Source organism: Staurois parvus, unplaced genomic scaffold (genome assembly GCF_062004578.1).
Source record: "Staurois parvus isolate SC_StPar_1 unplaced genomic scaffold, SC_StPar_1.0 ptg000172l, whole genome shotgun sequence".
Taxonomy (NCBI): Eukaryota; Metazoa; Chordata; class Amphibia; order Anura; family Ranidae; genus Staurois; species Staurois parvus.
Window position 1 is genome coordinate 12,516,596 of NW_028317968.1, and position 19,531 is coordinate 12,536,126.

Consider the following 19,531-nt stretch of genomic DNA (forward strand, 5'->3'; position numbering starts at 1 on the left):
GGGATGAATTACTATATGGGGGATGAATTACTATGGGGGATGAATTACTATGGGGGATGAATTACTATATGGGGGGTGAATTACTATGGGGGATGAATTACTATATGGGGGATGTATTTTCAGTTTTAAAAATGTGGCTCTCAAAATAAATTTCAATCGTGGTTTTGGCGAGATTTGGCTCAGTTGAAAAAAAAAGGTTGCCCACCACTGACCTAAGGCTATGATTGTGATTATGACGATACACTGTGGCCCTGATTAACCCTTTGCTTACTGGGCCCTTAAACCCCCTTCATGACCAGAGCGCTTTTTGCAATATATGCAGTGTCGGATTTGTTTTAAATGTTGCAATGGTTTTGCGGCTCCCAGTCTTTTTTTCCCTCTCGGAAACGGGTCCAAGTGGCTCTTTATGTCTTAAAGGTTGCAGACCCCTGTCCTAGGGACAGGCATGTACATCCATTCCAGGCCTCAGCCATAGGAGTCATCAGGTAGTACAAATGTAACAGTACTTAAATGTTAAGTGGGGCCCTCCATGACAGCACTGGTGGAAGGTTAAAGCAAAATGTCTCTCACCCCAACAGGGAACAGGTGGGTGAAAGGGAGTTAACCCCCATCATAGGGTTAAGGCAGAGGGAGAAGAATATCTTCTAGCCGTAGACAGACACTATAGGTGATCACACGTTAAGCAGAGTATCCAGCCATTGGGAGGTCTCCTCGGGGGAAGTGAAAAAACAAACAGACTCACCATCTTGCACTCTCAGACAAGGCCTATATCCTACTGGAGGGAGTCAATCTTACCCATCAGGGTGGTTTGGCAGTTGGTAAAGGCCTGCATGAGGGTTGTGAATTTCGCTTGTTCCAGGAGCACGGGTTCTGTGTCCTCCGTTTGGGTCACCATATTGGTTGTGTCGGCAGAGAGGCTCCCGCCCCACCTGTACCAGAGGCCGAGTGCGCCAAGTGGGTCACCAAGGATTGATTGCCCTTCGGCAAATTTAGGGTAGGAGAAGAGAGGGAGCGAGTGCAGGCACAGTCAGCGTTGGGTCTGCAGGGAATTAGTTAGAAATCAGGTAGGTGACGGAGCTCCCTCAGTATGCCACCTATTCGGTCACCATCTTGGGCACCCCCTCTATTTCTTCTTTAAAGTGATATTAAAGGTTTGTGTGTTTATTTAAAAAAAAAAGTCATAATTACCTGCTCTGTGCAATGGTTTGCACAGAGCAGCCCCAATCCTCCTCTTCTCGGATCCCCTGCCAGAACTTCTGGCTTCCCCCCTTGGTGCATGCTGACACACAGAGCTGTTGCTTGGCCCCGCCCCTGGCTCCCTCATTGGCTCACTGGTGGTGACTGACAGCAGTGGGAGCCAATGGCTCCTGCTGCTGTATCTCAGCCAATGAGGAAAAATAGACCAGGGACAGCTCCCATGCACATCGCTGGATTGAGAGGCGGACTCAGGTAATTATTAGGGTGGGCTATGGAGGGAGCAGCACACAAGGTTTTTACCTTCATGCATAGAATGCATGAAGGTAATAAACCTTCAGCCTTTTACAACCATTTTAATAAATACTACACTGAAAAAGTAAAACTTGGTTTGATACAAAAGCAAATACAACTTGGATACTTAAAACTCTTTAATACCAATTATTGAACAAGGAAAGTCATGCATGTCGTATCTTTGATACACTTTTATGAAAACACACGTTTTATAGAGCATAGTAATGCACCTAAAACGCATCTAAACTGGAACATACCACACACCTGTGAAATGGGCCTTAGGGCATAATGCTGGCCATGGATGAGCATGTATCTCATGGAAAGCACAGTGAGATCAGACCCACCAAATTGGAAATAATCTGTATATTCTATATTAAGCGCTTCGAATGACAAATGCACTCTTTACTTGCTAGACAGTTGTCAGATTACAACAGTTTTAACAAAGTAATGTCAGAATGGTAGTTTGTTTTTTTATATAGATAAATATTTATCAGTGCCCTCAAACTGTGATTGAATAGTGAAGAAGAAACAAAGTATTAATTAGTTAATCTATGAGTCCCTCTGCTTTATTTAACAGAATGTTCCTTTTTAGCACATGAACAATGCAGCACAACTGTTTGGCCCCTTTTGCTACTTCTCTTGCTTCTCGGTCCCAGCTCTGTTGCACAGAGGATTGCTAAACACTGATTCCAAGTCAAATTCAAGTACTTAAACTACTAGTTGCATTTAAAAAGACATTTAAGGATTTTTGAATGAACACATACTTGCAAAAGTTGGTGTCTTTCTATGTTGTATGTATATATATATATATATATATATATATATATATATATATATATATATATATCTCCCTGGGATTCAGCTTTATCTCTGAAAGTTGTTCCTTTTGCTGGTTAAGAGAGCTGAGTACAGGGGAATGAATTTAAGGCAAGGGAATGATCTTGCACAGTGTATCTTGAACATAAGAAACTGCTTGTTACAAACTTTTGGGACACAGTGTTTACCTCTGTCAGAGACGGCACAAAAACATGCCTCTAACCTCCAAATGAACACTAAACTTTCATTAAAAGATTTCTATAATATGCAATGGCTTTGGTAGCAATTATATCTTGTAAATTACTTTTTGTAAAATGTTCTTCAACCACCTAGGTAATTAAAAAATGACCACTCGTGAGATTCAGTTCCTGCTAGTAGAGCTCTGGATACGTTCTTTTTACAGTGTTTGTCAGAACAACTCAAGAAATATTTCCTGCTTATGTGACTTCCTCACTCTTTTTCCAGGAGGCCTGTTATAGAGCTTGAAGTAAATTACAGGCATTCCCCGTTCTGTCTTTTTTTTTTTTTTTTACTGAGAGGCTTTTATCACAGATAGTAGTTTGACCATAGACCTGCAAGAGTTTTGTAGATTAAATGTATCAGTACAAGACTAGGCTTGAATAAAAGATTAGCATATGCAGACTGTCCCAATTATCAGTGAGTTTATTTTGGTTACTGGTTAGCCTGTCTCATTAACTCCAGGAATGAAGCAAGTAAGAAATCCTTGTCAAGCATACACTTGCAATGGAGACAATTGTTTCAACAAAAGTGGAGTTTTAGTAAAACTATGTCCTGAGAGGTAAGCTTTGCGTACTGTGAATAGACTGTAAATGCCGATGGGTTACATCAATATTTCTAGTCTCAGACTGCAGAACACGTGCTTACACAGCCTTCATGGGTTTTTTGGAAACGGTACTTTTTACTGTTTATGAAAGCCAGGATGTACTGTAAGTAAAATAAGTCAGCTTATAACTGAAATGCTGTAAAGCACTTTATGAAGATGTACAAAAATGTAAAACTTGATGCTGTTCCTAGAAGTCCAAGGTATTAGCTGAATGACAACAGCAGGAAAAAGTCTTCAAAATCCTTCATATATTGACTTCACGCCATTTCACAAAGAGGTTTGATCTCCATATGGATATCATTACAGCAAGTCCTTAAATACTTTACAAAATAATTATTCTATGTTCAGTAGCTTTGCTGCATATTCTATCCCTTTTCTCAGTCATTTAACAATACTCCGAAAAGTCATCGTCAACATAATTTGAGGGGAACCAACCGATCTGGAAAAAAAAAAATCATGATTTCAGCAAACACACAGGAATGAACATCATACTGCTATCCATTAGATGTCAACCATAAATCCCTTAGGGTTGATGGTCTACAAAATTAGTTAATCCTGTGGGTAATTAAGTCCTAGATAACTGATTTGGTACATACTAAAATTAGAGCAGACTGTGGTCTGATGTCTACAGAGTTTAAAAGGGAAGACAGTCATGTGAATATTGAAGTTGGGAGGGACAATAATCTGATGCATACTGAGCTTGGAGGACACAGTGGAACTCAGTAGACAGTAGGCTGGTTCATACAACAACTGAATAGGAAAACATTCTGATACAGTAGGTACTGAATCTGGAGTGGTTAGAGATCTCATGCACATGGAATGGAAGTAGACAAGAGTCTTATGCCTACCTAAATAGGAATTCTATCCATTTGCATAAAAATTTAAAGTCTGCAGCTACAAATACTACTATGGTAGTAAACTATGTAAAAAAAGAAAAAAAAACTTGTCCCTCTGAAGGTTAATGTGATAATGTGCTAGTATGCACCGCATACTAGCACATTATGACAGACGTACCTGTAGAATGGATCCCCCCTGCTGCGTGCTGTCACTGATAACAGGGATTCCATCTTTACCCAGTCTTTCTTCAGGGTTCGTGGGCTCTGGCCATTTGAATGGTCACGAATGGTATACTGGCCACTCTGAATGGACAGTATACTTAAGTGTGCTGTCCATTCAAAGCATAGTGCACATGTACCGGCAGCCGGCACCCCATTGCACATGTGCAGGTTATGCTGCACTTTCTGAAATGACCCGCAGCCTCCTGGGACCTGTGACGTGTCCCAGGAAGTTGCGGGCAGGGAGAGCAGTAGCCTAGTAGCAGTGTCTACTACAGTGATTTCCAGAGGTATCTCACAGGTATGGCACATACATGCTTGGAGCATTATAACTATGTAATAACTTTAATACCTGGAATTCAGCTTCAAAAGCGAAGTTCATCTTTGGGAACACGTTACTTCTGCTTTTAGGGTAAAAAATATAACATGTTCCCGCTCCTGCAGCCTCCCCCCCCCAAACCCCATAATATTTGTGACAGCAAGCCGGGGATCTCCCCACACCTGTCACAATTTGAAAAGAATGCAGTCTTGTGGTGCTCTGCCCATACAGCCATATCATTAATTCACAGAGTTCTGTGAATGTATGAACTACAAGTACTGACAGCCTTTGCAGCTGACAGCTTGGAGTTCTCAATGGACTACCAGGGCACTGATGAGCTCTCTAGGTAGTCCATTGAGTTTTCCTGTCATTGAGTAACCGGCTGCCCATACGAGCAGACAGATACACTGACAATCCTCAAAAGCCCTGCACTGCACCTGCGAACTGCTGATTGTGGGTGCAGTGCTTTATAGGCTCCTAAAAAAAAAAATAATGAATACACATTTTTTTCAACTGCAAAAAAAAAAAAAAGTGTATTTATTTATTTATTTAAAGGTGAATTTATCCCTCAACTTGAAAGGGACAATGGTCTAATGCACACTGATCAGGAAAGGACAATAGTCTGATGCATACTTAACTTGGAGGGGACAATATTCTGATTTGCACTTAACGTAGAAGGGGCAATAATCTGACACATACTATACTTGGAAAGGACAATAGTCTGAGACATATTAAACTTGGAGGGGGCAGGGGCTGATGCATACTAAATTTGGAGAGGACAATAGTTTTAATGGATACTGAAGTTGGAGGGAACAGTGGTCTGATGCATATTGAATGTGGAGGTGACTGTGTTTCAATGCTTGCTAAACTTGCAAGTTACAGTTTTCTGATACATGTTTGCTGGTCATATTTAAGTATGGTAATACATACAATCTTATATATTCCCCTTCATCAATGTAGTACTAACTAAAAGTTAAAGTTGATTGGTAGGGATTCATTACTACACATTGCAAACTACAATATGGCCAAGTGATCTTCATTCTACCACTAAAAACTTTGTCATGTGTAGACACTATCTTACCTTGCCATAAACTTCTCCTTTCCACCAGCCCTGGTGTCCTTTCTTGAGAATCCTAATGACATCTCCTTCCTTCAAACTTAGTTCAGTTCTGTCTCTTGCAGAGAAGTCATAACGTGCCCGAGCTGATCCAAAGTACTTCATCCTCTTATCTATCGCAGGAGTTTATATAAAAGATGATTTGAATTAGAGCAGTCAACATCGATACCCCTGTTCCCACTGCAAACTAAGACTATAATGCTAGATAAGCTCTATAAATAAAGAAAACCATAGATATTTTTTGATGAATATTATTCTAAGTTTTTACACCTTTTCTGTGATGTCACTATTATACATGTGCCTACATAAAATGCATCCTTGTAGACTGAAGATGGATCATAAACCAAAGATGAATAGATCTATACTGTGCTATTTTGTCTTTTATTATTAGTATCTATGACTACTAATTGAAAAACATCTCTACAAATAGACCAGAATGTGAATAGAATGTGCAGAACTAAAACATTTGTTTAGTTTTGGATGGATTTGTTAGGTTAACAACTTTTGTTTTGTTGCATTTGTTAATTTCGGATGATCCATTTTCGTAATTTGTTTGGTTTTGCTTATTCATTTTCGAATGGATTTGAATTTTCAGAAGTATTCAACTTCTAACAGAAAATATCAGTTCAATTCGAGTTTGGACCATTCTTTATTTTGGACAAAATTCTGTTTCGTTATTTCAGATTTGTTTTAAATTCAATACTATTGTAATTCGGATACATCTGAATCTCAGACTAATTAGATGTGGTTTGTTTTGTTCCAAATCAAAATTTATCGACAAATTTTGCAAGAAAACATCAGAAATAGTGACATGAAACTGATCTATTTGAGTAGGGCAAGCAGCAGCTGGATAGCAGCCAATCTTCTTGGGCAGAGTTGTAGGAACAATTGTGAGTGGCATTTAACTTGCTTAAAGGGGGATTACTTCACTACAGATTACATTGTATCTGTTGAAATCACTTTCGTTCTACAGCCAACATATTAATGTTGAATTATTTCACCTACAACAGGCCATCCAGTCCCATTTACTGAAATTCCTGAGTATGCCTTTCCTTAAACTTAAAGGTGAATTGGAACCATGCTACCACTGTTAGGGTGTTTCCCTTTAAACCTGTTAAAATTTTTTGATAACACAGGAATTGAAATTAGTTATGGGAAGGTTTTGAAACAACACAAAAAAAGTTGAATATACTTAAGCTAAACATAATTTCACATGTACACTAGGCCAGTAAAAAATGATGACTAGGGTGCTCTGTTTTTAAACACAAGCTGCTCTTTGTACCCAAACAGCCTTGCCTCCAGCATGAGAAGGAGGTTGCAAAGCACAGAATCGTGTGATAAAAGGCTGCAGTTGTTTACTTATAATCACTAAGAGAAGATTGATTAATCTAGCTGCATGGAATTACAAAAACAAACAATAAAGCCCATATACTGTATAGTGGTTATATAGCCCTTGATAGTCTACCAATTGACTTGTCTATTGTTGCTTTTAAATACGTCTTCCCATTTATCTGTCAGTTGAACCAGAATATCAGGTAAATCAGAAATATGTTTTTACGTACCATCTGCTGCCATTCTAGGGGTTCCTTTCCTTTCTGCTTCTTTGAAAGGAAACTGCAGCATTGTATCCAAAAGCTTAAAGCAATCTTTTAATGAGTTATGTTGGTAAAACCCAACCAATTCCTGCAATAAATATAACACATCACAGATTGTATTGTCAGTAACAGCTTAGTCATCATGTCAATCTTACTGTTAGGTTGAGTTACACAATGCAGACTTAAATGGATCATGTCTTGATCTTTAGACAAAGACAAAGTACTTGTTTAGCGGTTTTTGTGCATAAAATCTCATAATTGTCCCATTTCTTGTGATTATCAATGCTGATATCTTGCACTGTAGCTGTAAGACTTACTCACATGGTCATCATCAAAATTCACTGTCACTTGGAAAATGTGATCAAAGGCTTGACTGTCAAAGTTCATACAAGAATAAAGTTGACTAATGACCTAACAGCATGGGGCATATGTATCATGGTCATATATCTTTAGTTTAATCTCCACTTTTATATTTGTCTTTAGTAGTATCTATTTTTTTATTCTCCCATATAGTCAACTTCAAATGATTGCTTACTATGCAATCATTCTGATATGTCCTGCTTACAAGAAAACACTCTAACTAAAAGTGGAGTCTGCAATCTAACACTTTAAGCCAATATTTTATACATATATGTTAGAATAGAATTGTTTACTTACTGGAAGTCCCTTGAAGCCTTTTTTCTCTGTGAGTCTCCAGATTCCTTCTTGAACAGTTACTTTCATGTGCTTTATTTCCTGGTTATACCTAAAAACAGTAAAGGGTTAAGAGGGCAAATGTCACCATGTGTTAACTTTATTTTCTGTCTGTGCTGGGGCCCAAAATGACAAGGGGATGCCTCTGGAAGAGAAGAGATCACAACATCAGCATACCTAGGAACCTACCAGATTTGACCTGGTAATACCGGAATTTAGCTCTAGTTGCCAGGCCATTGCAAGAATGGTTACTGTCACAGCTGCCCCCCCTCTCAGCCCCTTGCTCTGTCCCTGCTCTCTCTGCTGTCTCTCATCCGTGCCCCTCCCCCCTCCTGCAAAGATGAAAGGCATTCCTAAGGCAAGGGAGCCACACTACCTCCGGGCCCCCCCCCCGGTTGCCTAGGTGACTGGGGGGTCTGACCAGTTTTAAGAAGCTGATGCCAGGGCTCCCGAGGTATTCACTGCTGTGTAGCTGACGGAAGGGGCCCGGGCTGCGGCTGGGACCTTTTCGTGGCCAGGCTCGGCAGAGACCCAAGACTGCCTAGCACCCCCCTTCTCCCAGAGCTGGGGAAGACTGTCTGCTAGACTCCAGGGATCCGTGAGTACATGCTCTCTGCCTGCTTCACTTGAACTGTTCTTGTGCTGATCGCACACCAACCCCCCCTGTTGGATTACTTGCTACAGAGACTCACACTAAACTCCCTGTTGGATTACTTGCTACAGAGACTCTCCCTTGGCTCTCGGTGTTGGACTTTAAGTGTGTTGGTCCTTCCGTGTCGCCCTGTACTGGCGTATTCACCCTCCCTGTGAACTCCCCTATTCGGTGACTGTCACCTGTTTGCCTCAATTAAGTTTTGTGTGTTTGCCATCTACTCTGTGTGTTCTGTCCTGCCTACGCTCTGTCACACTGGTTGGCAGCGGTGGGATCAGGACACTGAGGAGATGGCAGACAGCGAAAGCCAGCAGATGGAGGAACAGGCCCGGCCCAGCGAATACTTCTGCTGTTTAGAGGGTCAAACCCTAGTAACAATGAGTTGTGGGACTTGGATCTTTTATGCTGATAACATTACAGCAAGTGATGCCAGTTTGCCAGAAGTGCTGGTGATGCAAATAGGGTAATAAATGATGAAGTATGGTAGACAGTAAAGGCAATATATGCTTTGTGAGGTCCAAAGAAGATAGTCATTGGAGAGTTGGCACTATGGCAGGAAAGCTGTAAAACAGCTCAACATTTAAAATGGGAAAAAATATGTAGAACAATTTACTCACTTGAGACTTATTGCAAATTCTGCTGAGTCTTTTACTCTTTGTCTGACCAAGAAAGTCCCATCGGATCGACTGGCCAATAATATTTCTGTTTCTTTTCTTTCCATGCCACCGGCATACCTTCAAAGCACAGAAGATAATTTTTGTGCATTATATTTCTAATCAAAATAATAAAAAGCCTATCAGACCATTAACATCTACAAATAACTAAGACAGGTAATGGAACCTGAGGCTATTTACAGTGCCTTAAAAAAGTATTCATACCCCTTGAAATTTTCCACATTTTGTCATGTTACAACCAAATACATAAATGTATTTTACTGGGTTTTTATGTGATGGACCAACACAAAGTGGCACATAATTGTAAAGTGGAAGGAAAATGATAAATGGTTTTTCAAAAATTTTTACAAATAAATATCTGAAAAGTGTGGTCTGCATTCATACCCCTAACTAAAATCTAGTTAAACCAATTGCTTCAGAAAACACCTAATTAGTAAATAGAGTCCACCTGTGTGTAATGTAATCTCAGTATAAATACAGCTGTTTGGTGAAGCCCTCAGAGGTTTGTTAGAGAACATTAGCAAACAAACAGCATCATGAAGACCAAGGAACACACCAGACAGGTCAGGGATAAAGTTGTGGAGAAGTTTAAAGAAGGGTTAGGTTTTAAAAAAATATGCCAAACATTGAAAATCTCATGGAGCACTGTTCAATCCATCATCAGAAAATGGAAAGATGAAGGTGCCCCCCCCCACTGTCTGGACATATCTTTTAGCTGCCCCTTGTTCCTGTGACCTTTTGTAAGTGTGGTTTTTCTTGTCATTTTGAATTACTACTTAATAAATGCAATACTACACTATCAAAGCTTCTGGCCTGTGGCTCTCTTTATTGGAGGGAGCCTGGGCTTTTTGAAGGTGCCTGGTTCCTCTTGGTCTCCTGTGTGATGCTGGCTGGCTTGCTGGATTCATCTCCTTACTGGCTGATGTGCATTTCTGGAATCATCGTCCTGCTGTTCTGGGAACATGACATCTAGTGGCGAGAGATCAGATGACATCATCCTTTCCAGTGGCTTCCTTTCAGAGTACCAGGAGTAGGTCTTAATTACTCCATGCTCCATGTGCTGAGATATCTGGTTAGTGCAAACTTCTTTCAGCTTGTCCAACACAAGAGTCACGAACTTTGTTCCGGTTCTCCAACCGGGGATGCACCATAGAAGTCACCAGTTCTATATGCTTTATATTTAATGGTATATTTAGAATAATTGTATGCTAATAGGTTCCTGTGGATCTTGAGACCTAATTTATGAGCGCTGCATATTTTATGACTTACAGAAAATGGAAAGAGTATGGCACAACTGCAAACTTACCAAGAGATGGCCGTCCACCTAAACTAACAGGCCAGGCAAGGAGAGCATTAATCAGAGAAGCAGCCAAGAGGCCCATGGTAACTCTGGAGGAGCTGCAGAGATCCACAGCTCAGGTGGGAGAATCTGTCCATAGAACAACTATTAGCCGTGCACTCCACAAATCTGACCTTTATGGAAGAGTGGCAAGAAGAAAGCCATTGTTGAAAGAAAGCCATAAGAAGTCCCGTTTGCGAGAAGCCATGTGGGGGACACAGCAAACATGGAAGAAGTTGCTCTGGTCAGATGAGACCAAAATTTAACTTTTTGGCCTAAAAGTAAAACGCTATGTGTGGCAGAAAACTAACACTGCACATCACCCTGAACACACTATCCCCACCATGAAACATGGTTGTGGCAGCATCGTGTTGTGGGGATGCTTTTCTTCAGCAGGGACAAGGAAGCAGGTTAGAGTTGATTGGAAAATGGATGGAGCCAAATACAGGGCAATCTTAGAAGAAAACCTGTTAGAGTCTGCAAAAGACTTGAGACTGGGGCAGAGGTTCACCTTCCAGCAGGACAATGATCCTAAACGTACAGCCAGAGCTACAATGGACTGGTTTAGATCAAAGCATATTCATGTGTTAGAATGGCCCAAAGTCCAGACCTAAATCCAATTGAGAATCTGTGGCAAGACTTGAAAATTGCTGTTCACAGATGCTCTCTATCTAATCTGACAGAGCTTGAGCTATTTTACAGAGAAGAATGGACAAAAAATGTCACTCTCTAGATGTGCAAAGCTGGTAGAGACATACCCAAAAAGACTTGCAGCTGTAATTGCAGCGAAAGGTGGTTCTACAAAGTATTGACTCGGAGGCTGACTACAAATGCATGCCACACTTTTCACATATTTGTAAAACATTTTGAAAACCAGTTATCATTTTCCTTCCACTTCACAATTATGTGCCACTTTGTGTTGGTCTATCACATAAAATCCCAATAAAATACATTTACATTTTGTATTGTACCATGACAAAATGTGGAAAATGTCAAGGCCAAGTATCTGCTGTTAAACAGAAAGGCTTAGTATGCTGTGCTATGCATCCTAGGTAGATCTTGAATTTAAGAGCAGCTAGTAATCTATCTGCTACATTATGACAACAGCAGCTGCCTTATTTTTTTTTTTTAAAAAAGCACCCTTGAACTTCAATCTGGGATTGCTGAATACAGTTTCGAATAGAAGTACTGGCTGTAGTTTACAATGCTTGCCTTAATTTTTCTATTAAAGATTGCTATAACACAAAATAACGTTATTGTAGCTAAGCATTTCTATATTGGTCCAGGTTTTTGTATTATTATTATACAGGATTTATACAGCACCAACAGTTTATGCAGCGCTTTACAACTTTTACACACAACTTACATCTGTTTGACTGCTTATCTGTCTTTACAAACCCATATAAACAAAGCTCTTACCAAGAATATACTGAGAAATCAGGTACTGGATGCTGTTGAGAAAACATCAATATCTATATTAGAAGTAGTATAATACAGGCACACATGTTATTACAGACAGCATTTACCCAATGGCCCATATATGTTAATAGGCAATCCCTGAGGGATTCATTGAATCCTACAGTGAGTGTCTGTCTTGTAAACCATATCGCTTTCATAATTTGCAAATATATTTCAATGGAACCTAACACATTGGGGTTGATTTACTAAAGGCAAATAGACTGAGTACTTTGTGTAATTGCTCTCATTTTCACCAGAGCTGAGGTAAGGTAGTGAAGAAAGGAAAATAAAATAATTGTCTTTAGTAAATCAACCGCAATGCATGTATGGGCAGTGTTACAAATACATTTATAGGTCTATCACCAATCAGAAATCGGTCACATGGGGATGTGATGCATTATTTACCTACCAACACCATTGTTGATATAAGAATACTTATCATAAATAAGTAACATGCCCCACCAAGAAAAAACTCATTCACAGTAGTTTAAACATCACTTACATATATATAGGGCTTCACATGACTGCATGGGAAGAAACCAAGCTCGTAGGTGGAAGTATTGCGACCCTAAAACAAATAATTGAGCTTTTTTCAGTTTGTGAAACCAGAAAATAAAATGTACAGTTATGCATAGCAACTAGATTTCTCCTTTCACCAGCTTAGAATAGGCACAACAATATGAGATTTCTGATGTTAGAGATTCCTACACTTTTCAAACTTGTGTTTGCCTTTCTGGTATTCTTTTTATTGAATTTAACAAGCATAATACACAGAAAAATACAATTAAATGGCACAGCCAGTAAGAACAAAAATAAAACAACAGAATTATCCCCTCCCCCCACCCCCCTTCCCAACAACAGTGCAATGCCTTCTTTAAAACAGTCAAAGTCCAGGTGCCCCAACATTACAAAATAGTGACTTCACATGTAACATACCAAGAGAACCACAAGCAAGGTAATATTGGACAATCAATGTATAAGATCTATTTTTCAACAGATACCAAGGACCTAACATAGTAGCAGTCAACATCTGCAAACTCCCCTATAGGTTCATGCTAGAATAGGGGAAGCAGAAACCCAACAATGTCAGATCTTATCAAATTTTTGGGTCACCTTATAAAATGGTAACATCTTGTTAATCAGGGATTTTCAATAAGAGATAGTGGGAGATGAAGGTTTATTCCAGTGGAGCAAGATAGTCTTATGAGCATAGCACAGGGTCACTGAAATGAGGGTTCGCTGTGTGCGCAGAGGTGCCAACTCCTCCACCAGCGCAAGAAGGCACACCGATAGAGTTTGCGGAATTTGCAATGTAGTGATATTGACTAGAGATCGGACCACTTCACGCCAAAGGTCTTGAATCATCTGGCAGTACCAAAAAATATGGTCAAAGTCTACTAAAGAAGATGTACAACGCCAGCATTCCACTGAATCTGAGGCATATATATGTGCTAGCCTAGCAGGCTTGTAGTATATTCTATGCACCAATTTAAATTGGATGTGTCGGCCTCTGGCCGATACCAAGTTGAGGGAGGGATAGTCCCACATATCCCAGTCATCCCTCTGCAGATCTGGGACCACAGATATCCATTGCGTCTGGCATTTCTCTAAAGACTTAAGTCTGGTGACAAAGAGCTCTTTATATACCTCAGATAGAGTTTTCTTAAGAGTATCAGGGCTAAGCAACTGCTCCAGCTCTGAGGACCTGGAAACCACCAAACTGTATTACAAAAGCATGACGTAGCTTGAGCTATCTAAAAAAAAATACCAGTTAGGGAGGTGAAACCAAAGCTTAAGTTCATCAAAGGCAATCGGTTTCCAGTATATCCCTCAGTTGCTTAATTCCTTTAGTAGCCCAGACTGCGGGGTCAGAAATAGTGTTCAGACGTGGCAGACGGGGATTGAACCATAACGGAGAGGCAACAGAGTATCCTATCCCATCTGGTTGAATAAGATGATTTCCCCCCCACTTCCAGCGCATTCACCTCCAGAGATGTCTTCAAAGCAATAACCTATTGGCTCCATCATCAGTGCAAAAAGGGATGGGGACAGAAAACATCCCTGCCTAATACCCCTATTCACAGGAAAATAAGGTGAGATCCCATTACCGATTTTAAGTGCTGTAGTGGGGTGGCTGTATAACAGAGAAATACAAGTAAGGAATTTAGGCCCAAAACCCACATGGCACAGAACAGAGATCATATAGTCCCAATCCACAGAGTCGCAGGCATTCTCCATGTCCAATGACACCGCCACCTGTTTACCACGATTAGCATGGTCAATCTCCAAATGTGTAAATAATCTTCTCAAATTAGTATGCGTGGATTTAATAGGAATAAACCCTGTTTGGTCTATATCAACTAATCAGTGATGACCCGGGAAAGCCTCGTAGCTAATATCTTGGTCAATATTTTAAGATCCAGGTTAAGTAACACAATCGGCCTGTATGAGGAGCATTCCATAGGGTCTTTACCCGGTTTGGGTAACAGGACTACATGAGCTACAGACATAGAGGCAGGCAAAACAGAGTTATCCAGACAGTAATGGTACAAAGAGTGTAGCCTAGGCCCTAAAAGCCCAATATAATGTCTATACCGTTCCACCCAGAATCCCATCCGGGCCAGGTGATTTGTGAGGTGGAAAGGAACAGATAGCCATTTCAATTTCTTCCACTGTAATGTTCCCATTCAGGAGTTTGGCCACAGCTGTCTCCAAGGTAGGGATAGGCAGGTCTTCAAGAAAGCCTTCCAGCACTTCATCATATGCCGGAATGGGGGTATACAATTTACTATAGTAGTTAACCAAAAATGCCTAAAATGATCAGAGGATCAGTAGTTAATTCACCACTCAGGGTTCTAATACAAGGGATATTTTTATGGACTGTCTGCTCCACCACCAACATGGCCAGAAGCTTGCCATTTTTTATCACCCTGCTCAAAAAGTTCTTCTGCCCTCCTAGACCAGGATGTTTGAGTAAGTTCAGTCAAGTGAAGAGGTAATTGGTGTCTGGCCGCAAGTAATTTCTCAAATGTGACCGGGGAAGGATCTGAGGCATGTGCAAATTCGTAAGTTCGTTCCTCCTCCTGGAACCACCACAGGGTGGAATTATAATCCTGTCTAGCAGTCTTAATGGCTGAAATAAACTGCCCCCGTACACAAGCTTTAAAAGCATCCCACACCACAGGGAGGGTTGTCGAGGAAAGATTTACCGCCAAGTAGTCGTCAAGCACAGGAGCCACTTGGGAGGACACCGTCTCCACATCCAACCACCCCGGGCACAACCTCCATGCACCTCCCTGAACACGTGAGGGAAAGCCCAAAACCACTGAAAGCGGAGTATGATCAGATAAGCTACCAGAAAGATAATCAGTAGACCTAACCATCTGAAGTAAGGATGCATTAGCGAAAGCCAGGTCAATTCTAGAGGAGGACTCGGAGAGATACGAAAAATGAATCAATTTGGGGTGTTTCCATTGCCACAGTTCTGTAAGGGATAAAGTGGCAGCCCACACAGACAGGTCCTGTGAAGGCATCCACAGTGGGTTGGACGTATCCTTTAGTGCATCCAAGATGCCATTAAAGTCCCCAGCCAGGATAAATGAGAGGTGTATGAAAGGAGTCAATCTACCCATGAGGTCATATAGAACTTAAAACATTAAATGGAGGAGGTACATATACATTTACCAGAACAATTTTAAAGGTGAAAAGATCAGCAACAACTACTATATATCTGTCTCCCTGATCAGAAAGCACTTGGATAGTACAGAGCACAGACTTGCTAATCAGAATAGACACTTCTCTAGAATAGGTGGAACGCCATCTGCACCCATGGGCGCTGCAAGGCAAGTATCCTGCTACCATCCAAGTGTGTCTCCTGAAAAAACACTATATGTGGTCTATGAGGTTTCAAATATTGTGGACATCTTTCCCTCAGAGCAGGAGCAGGAATCCTACTAGATAAAGTGCAAGTAATGTAGGCACATCCCACAGGTAGGGACCATAACAGGTGACAGCCGCAATGCGGCAAAAGCCCCAGCGGAGCCCATGTCAGGAACAAAAAGTCAGTACTCACTCAAATCAAGCCACTCACTGGCCTCCAGAGCAGTGTCAAAGAATTTCACCCCTCCGTGGTAAGATACTTGGAGCCTACTAGGGTAGAGCATACTTTTTTTGCTCAAGCGTCGGCAGATATCATTAAAGGATCTGCTCCATTTTTTCGTTTCCACTGAGAATACCAGAGTGATGCTGTTCCCAGATTTCTCCAAGGGCAATTCAGGTCACTACCTGGCCTCTCCAAGAATCATATCCCAATCCTGGCAATTCAAGCATCTCACCAAATATGGACGAGGAGGGGCTCCAGCTGGCTGATAGGTACCCTATGAGCTCGCTCGACCACATAGATAGAAGGCATATCAGGCATGTTAAATAGCTGTTTAAAGAATGATTCCGCAAAAGTAGCTGAATTAGAACCATCTACTTGGTGTGCCGACCACTCTGACATTGTTGCGTTTCTACCTGTTTTCAGCATCTTCCATCTTGCTAGTCAGGGAAGTAACCTGGGATTGCAGAGAGATAAGCTGAGCAGTATGTGAGTGTTGTGCGTCCTGCAGCGAGTCAGTTCCTCTGCCTCAGTAAGTCTTTCCCTGATCTTGTCAAGATCATGGCGGATCAGTGCACTCAGTTGCTAGGTGTTCTATTCTGAGTACAAGCACCGCTTTACAACCCTCTATGGCGTCAAGGGTCGATTTGATAATCGTTTCTGACCCATGGTCCATAGCCTCTGGTGAGGTGGAAGCCAATGATGTGAGAGAGGGGGCCGAGGGCTGAGGAGAGGAAGCCACGCTCTCCATCCATGGCAATCCCTGTGAAGCCTTACAAAAGTGAGGCGGCAAGATGGCACCGCTCAAACAGGTGGCCTGTCCCTGTAGCTGCGGCTTCAGATCTTTGGGCGGCCTTCTCCTACCTCTGGATGCTATGAAAAGTCGCAGAATAAATGACACGGATGATCCCAGAGCATCCATCCCGGCTCACATCCTAACCACGCCCCCTCCTGTGAACTTTTTTAAAGAGGAAACTATAAAGGTTTATAGTAATGTATTATGTTTTTTCTACACATAACTTGCTTTTTCATAGTTATGTGTAGAAAATTATTATTTTTTTATAAAAATTTTTTGCAAGGTGTAATTACTACTTCGTAAGAATGCTGGGTTTGCTAATAACGAAGCATGTATCCTTTATGGCTGTATTCACTCATTAGTTAAGACACCACTATCTCTGCTAGTACAGGGGAGGGAGGCATGTCCCTTTTCTGATTTATCTGAGACCTATAAAAAATGCAAGAGTACGCTCAAATACTTTAGCGTGCCAACTCACTGCGTTCATTGCTGTCACCATAACCCAAATAATTGTCATAAAAATGATAAAAACTTCAGCATAGATGCTGCAGTTTGAGAAAATGGTTACTATTGGCAACAGATGTGGCTTGAAAAGAGTAAATACTGTGTAAAAATAATTTTATTAAATACAAAAAAGGATTAGAAAAATAGTAATAGTAAAATTAGAAAAGTTAGGTAGCTCACAACACCTTCTTAATAACTTTACTTTAAAAGCAACACAGTAGTGTCAGGGATAGTAGGACGTCCGTGTATATGTCACTGTCAGCTGCATCATCACTGATCCAACAACCTTAGGTCTATTATGTGATGTATGTAGCTATCAGTGCTAAGGGGAGCTCCCACGTGATGTGTGTTAATAAGATTTGAGTTTAATAGGCACTTTTCCATTGGGACATGGTGAAGGCCAAATTAACCATAAGCACAAAGAAGACCCTAAGGGTGGTTACCCCTTTCCTCTGGGTATTCTTGTAACTTGCCCTCCTGGTTTTGACAGTCAAAAAGGGGCCTTAGGTAATAAAGAGCCAATCACCCGGGTACCTCTTTACTCATGGGTAAGTGCTTAATTCAGGTGCAGGTAATTAATTACTGCAATGAGACTTAGGCCCCTTTCACATGGGCTCTCCGTATGTCCGTTTTTCATCTGTCCATTTACAGATGAAAAATGGACACCCATGTATTTCTGTAGACTAGTTGATGTAAACGGATGCTCATATGTTAATGTCCGCATCCGTTAACATCTGTTTTTTTTGAACGGAAGAAAACCCTATTTTTCTTCCGTAAAAATAAAAACTGGAACGGACGAAAAATGGATGTAAACAGATGGAAACTGGATGTAAACGGATATATAGTCCATTTTTGCATAGGTAGAGAATGTAAAAAAAAAAGGATGTAAACAGATGAAAAATGGATGAAAACTGATGAAAAATGGATGTGAACTGATCCGTTTTTTTCTTGGAAAAGACATGACTAAACTGATGAAAAAAATGTAACGCCCATGTGAAAGAACCCTTTTGTTTAGTTCATCAGTTTCATGCTCCGACTTTGCTCGTTTTACCTGCCCACTTAGCTATATAAACCCTGTGGGTGTTGGATATGGCTAGGGCTTTAACCCCTTGCCGCCAAGGTCACACAAATTTATTTATTATTATTATTTCAGCTACTTATATAGCGCCGTCAATTTACGCAGCGCTTTACATATATATATTATACATTCACATCAGTCCCTAACCCTCAAGGGGTGTAAAATCTAAGGTCCCTAGCTTACATTCATACATACACATACTAGAACAATTTAGACAGGATCCAATTCACCTACCAGCATGTCTTTGGAGTGTGAGAGGAAACTAGAGTACCCAGAGGAAACCCTCGCAGGCACAGGGACATGCCAACTCCAGGCAGGAGGTGCCGTGGCTGGCATTCGAACTAACGATCCTAGTACTGCCAGGCAGAAGTGCTAACCATTTAGCCACTGTGCTGCCCCAAATATGTGGCCACATGGAACTGGGCTTTTTTCCATGGGGCTGCATATTTGCATAATGGGGTGTCACGGAGAGCCCCGGGTCCCATTCTAACAATCGGGACCCCCGCTTCCGGGTCACATGATCGCTGTGATAGCCTCTGATTGGCTATCAGAGTGATCAGTCACTGTGAAGCCCGTCCCCCTTGGTTTTTTTCTCTCTGAATGGAGGAGAGAGATAAACTGTATCTCTCTCACTCCTTGGAGAGATGGGAAAAAAACAACTGTTTGTAAAAAAAGAAAAAAACAGAAAAATAAATATTAAAAAATACCTAGATCAAGGTTTGATCTAGTTCAGTGCCAGGGTTAGTGTTTGGGTCAAGGTCAAAGGTCAGGATAATTTTTAAAAAAATTGGTATCAGCGTCAGCTAATGTCAGTGTGTTTTAGGTAAAAAAAACCCCAAAAAACAAAAAAAAAGGAAACTATTGTTTCTGGGCTGTAGTACAGGTACAAATAACATACACATATGGTATTGCTGCGATCGTCAAGAGCTGGAAAATTTATTTTGGGTTGTTCTTTGGTAGTAGGTTATGGTAGTAACAAGAAACACACAGCTAAATTTAAAAAA

The 19,531-nt window shown here is 40.9% G+C and overlaps 1 protein-coding gene across 1 annotated transcript in view; it reads right to left on the reverse strand.

Annotated features, from left to right (window-relative positions):
- Positions 1 to 1,612: 1,612 nt before the first annotated feature.
- Positions 1,613 to 19,531, reverse strand: part of VAV1 (vav guanine nucleotide exchange factor 1) — a 99,038-nt gene continuing 81,119 nt past the window's right edge. Inside the window, exons 21-27 of the mRNA XM_089676701.1 lie at positions 12,553 to 12,618; positions 12,012 to 12,043; positions 9,197 to 9,313; positions 7,892 to 7,979; positions 7,202 to 7,322; positions 5,604 to 5,752; positions 1,613 to 3,587 (exon numbers count right to left, since the gene is read on the reverse strand). Coding sequence (XP_089532827.1) covers positions 3,534 to 3,587; positions 5,604 to 5,752; positions 7,202 to 7,322; positions 7,892 to 7,979; positions 9,197 to 9,313; positions 12,012 to 12,043; positions 12,553 to 12,618 — 627 coding nt within the window. The 3' untranslated portion in view covers positions 1,613 to 3,533. The remainder of the gene's footprint in view (positions 3,588 to 5,603; positions 5,753 to 7,201; positions 7,323 to 7,891; positions 7,980 to 9,196; positions 9,314 to 12,011; positions 12,044 to 12,552; positions 12,619 to 19,531) is intronic.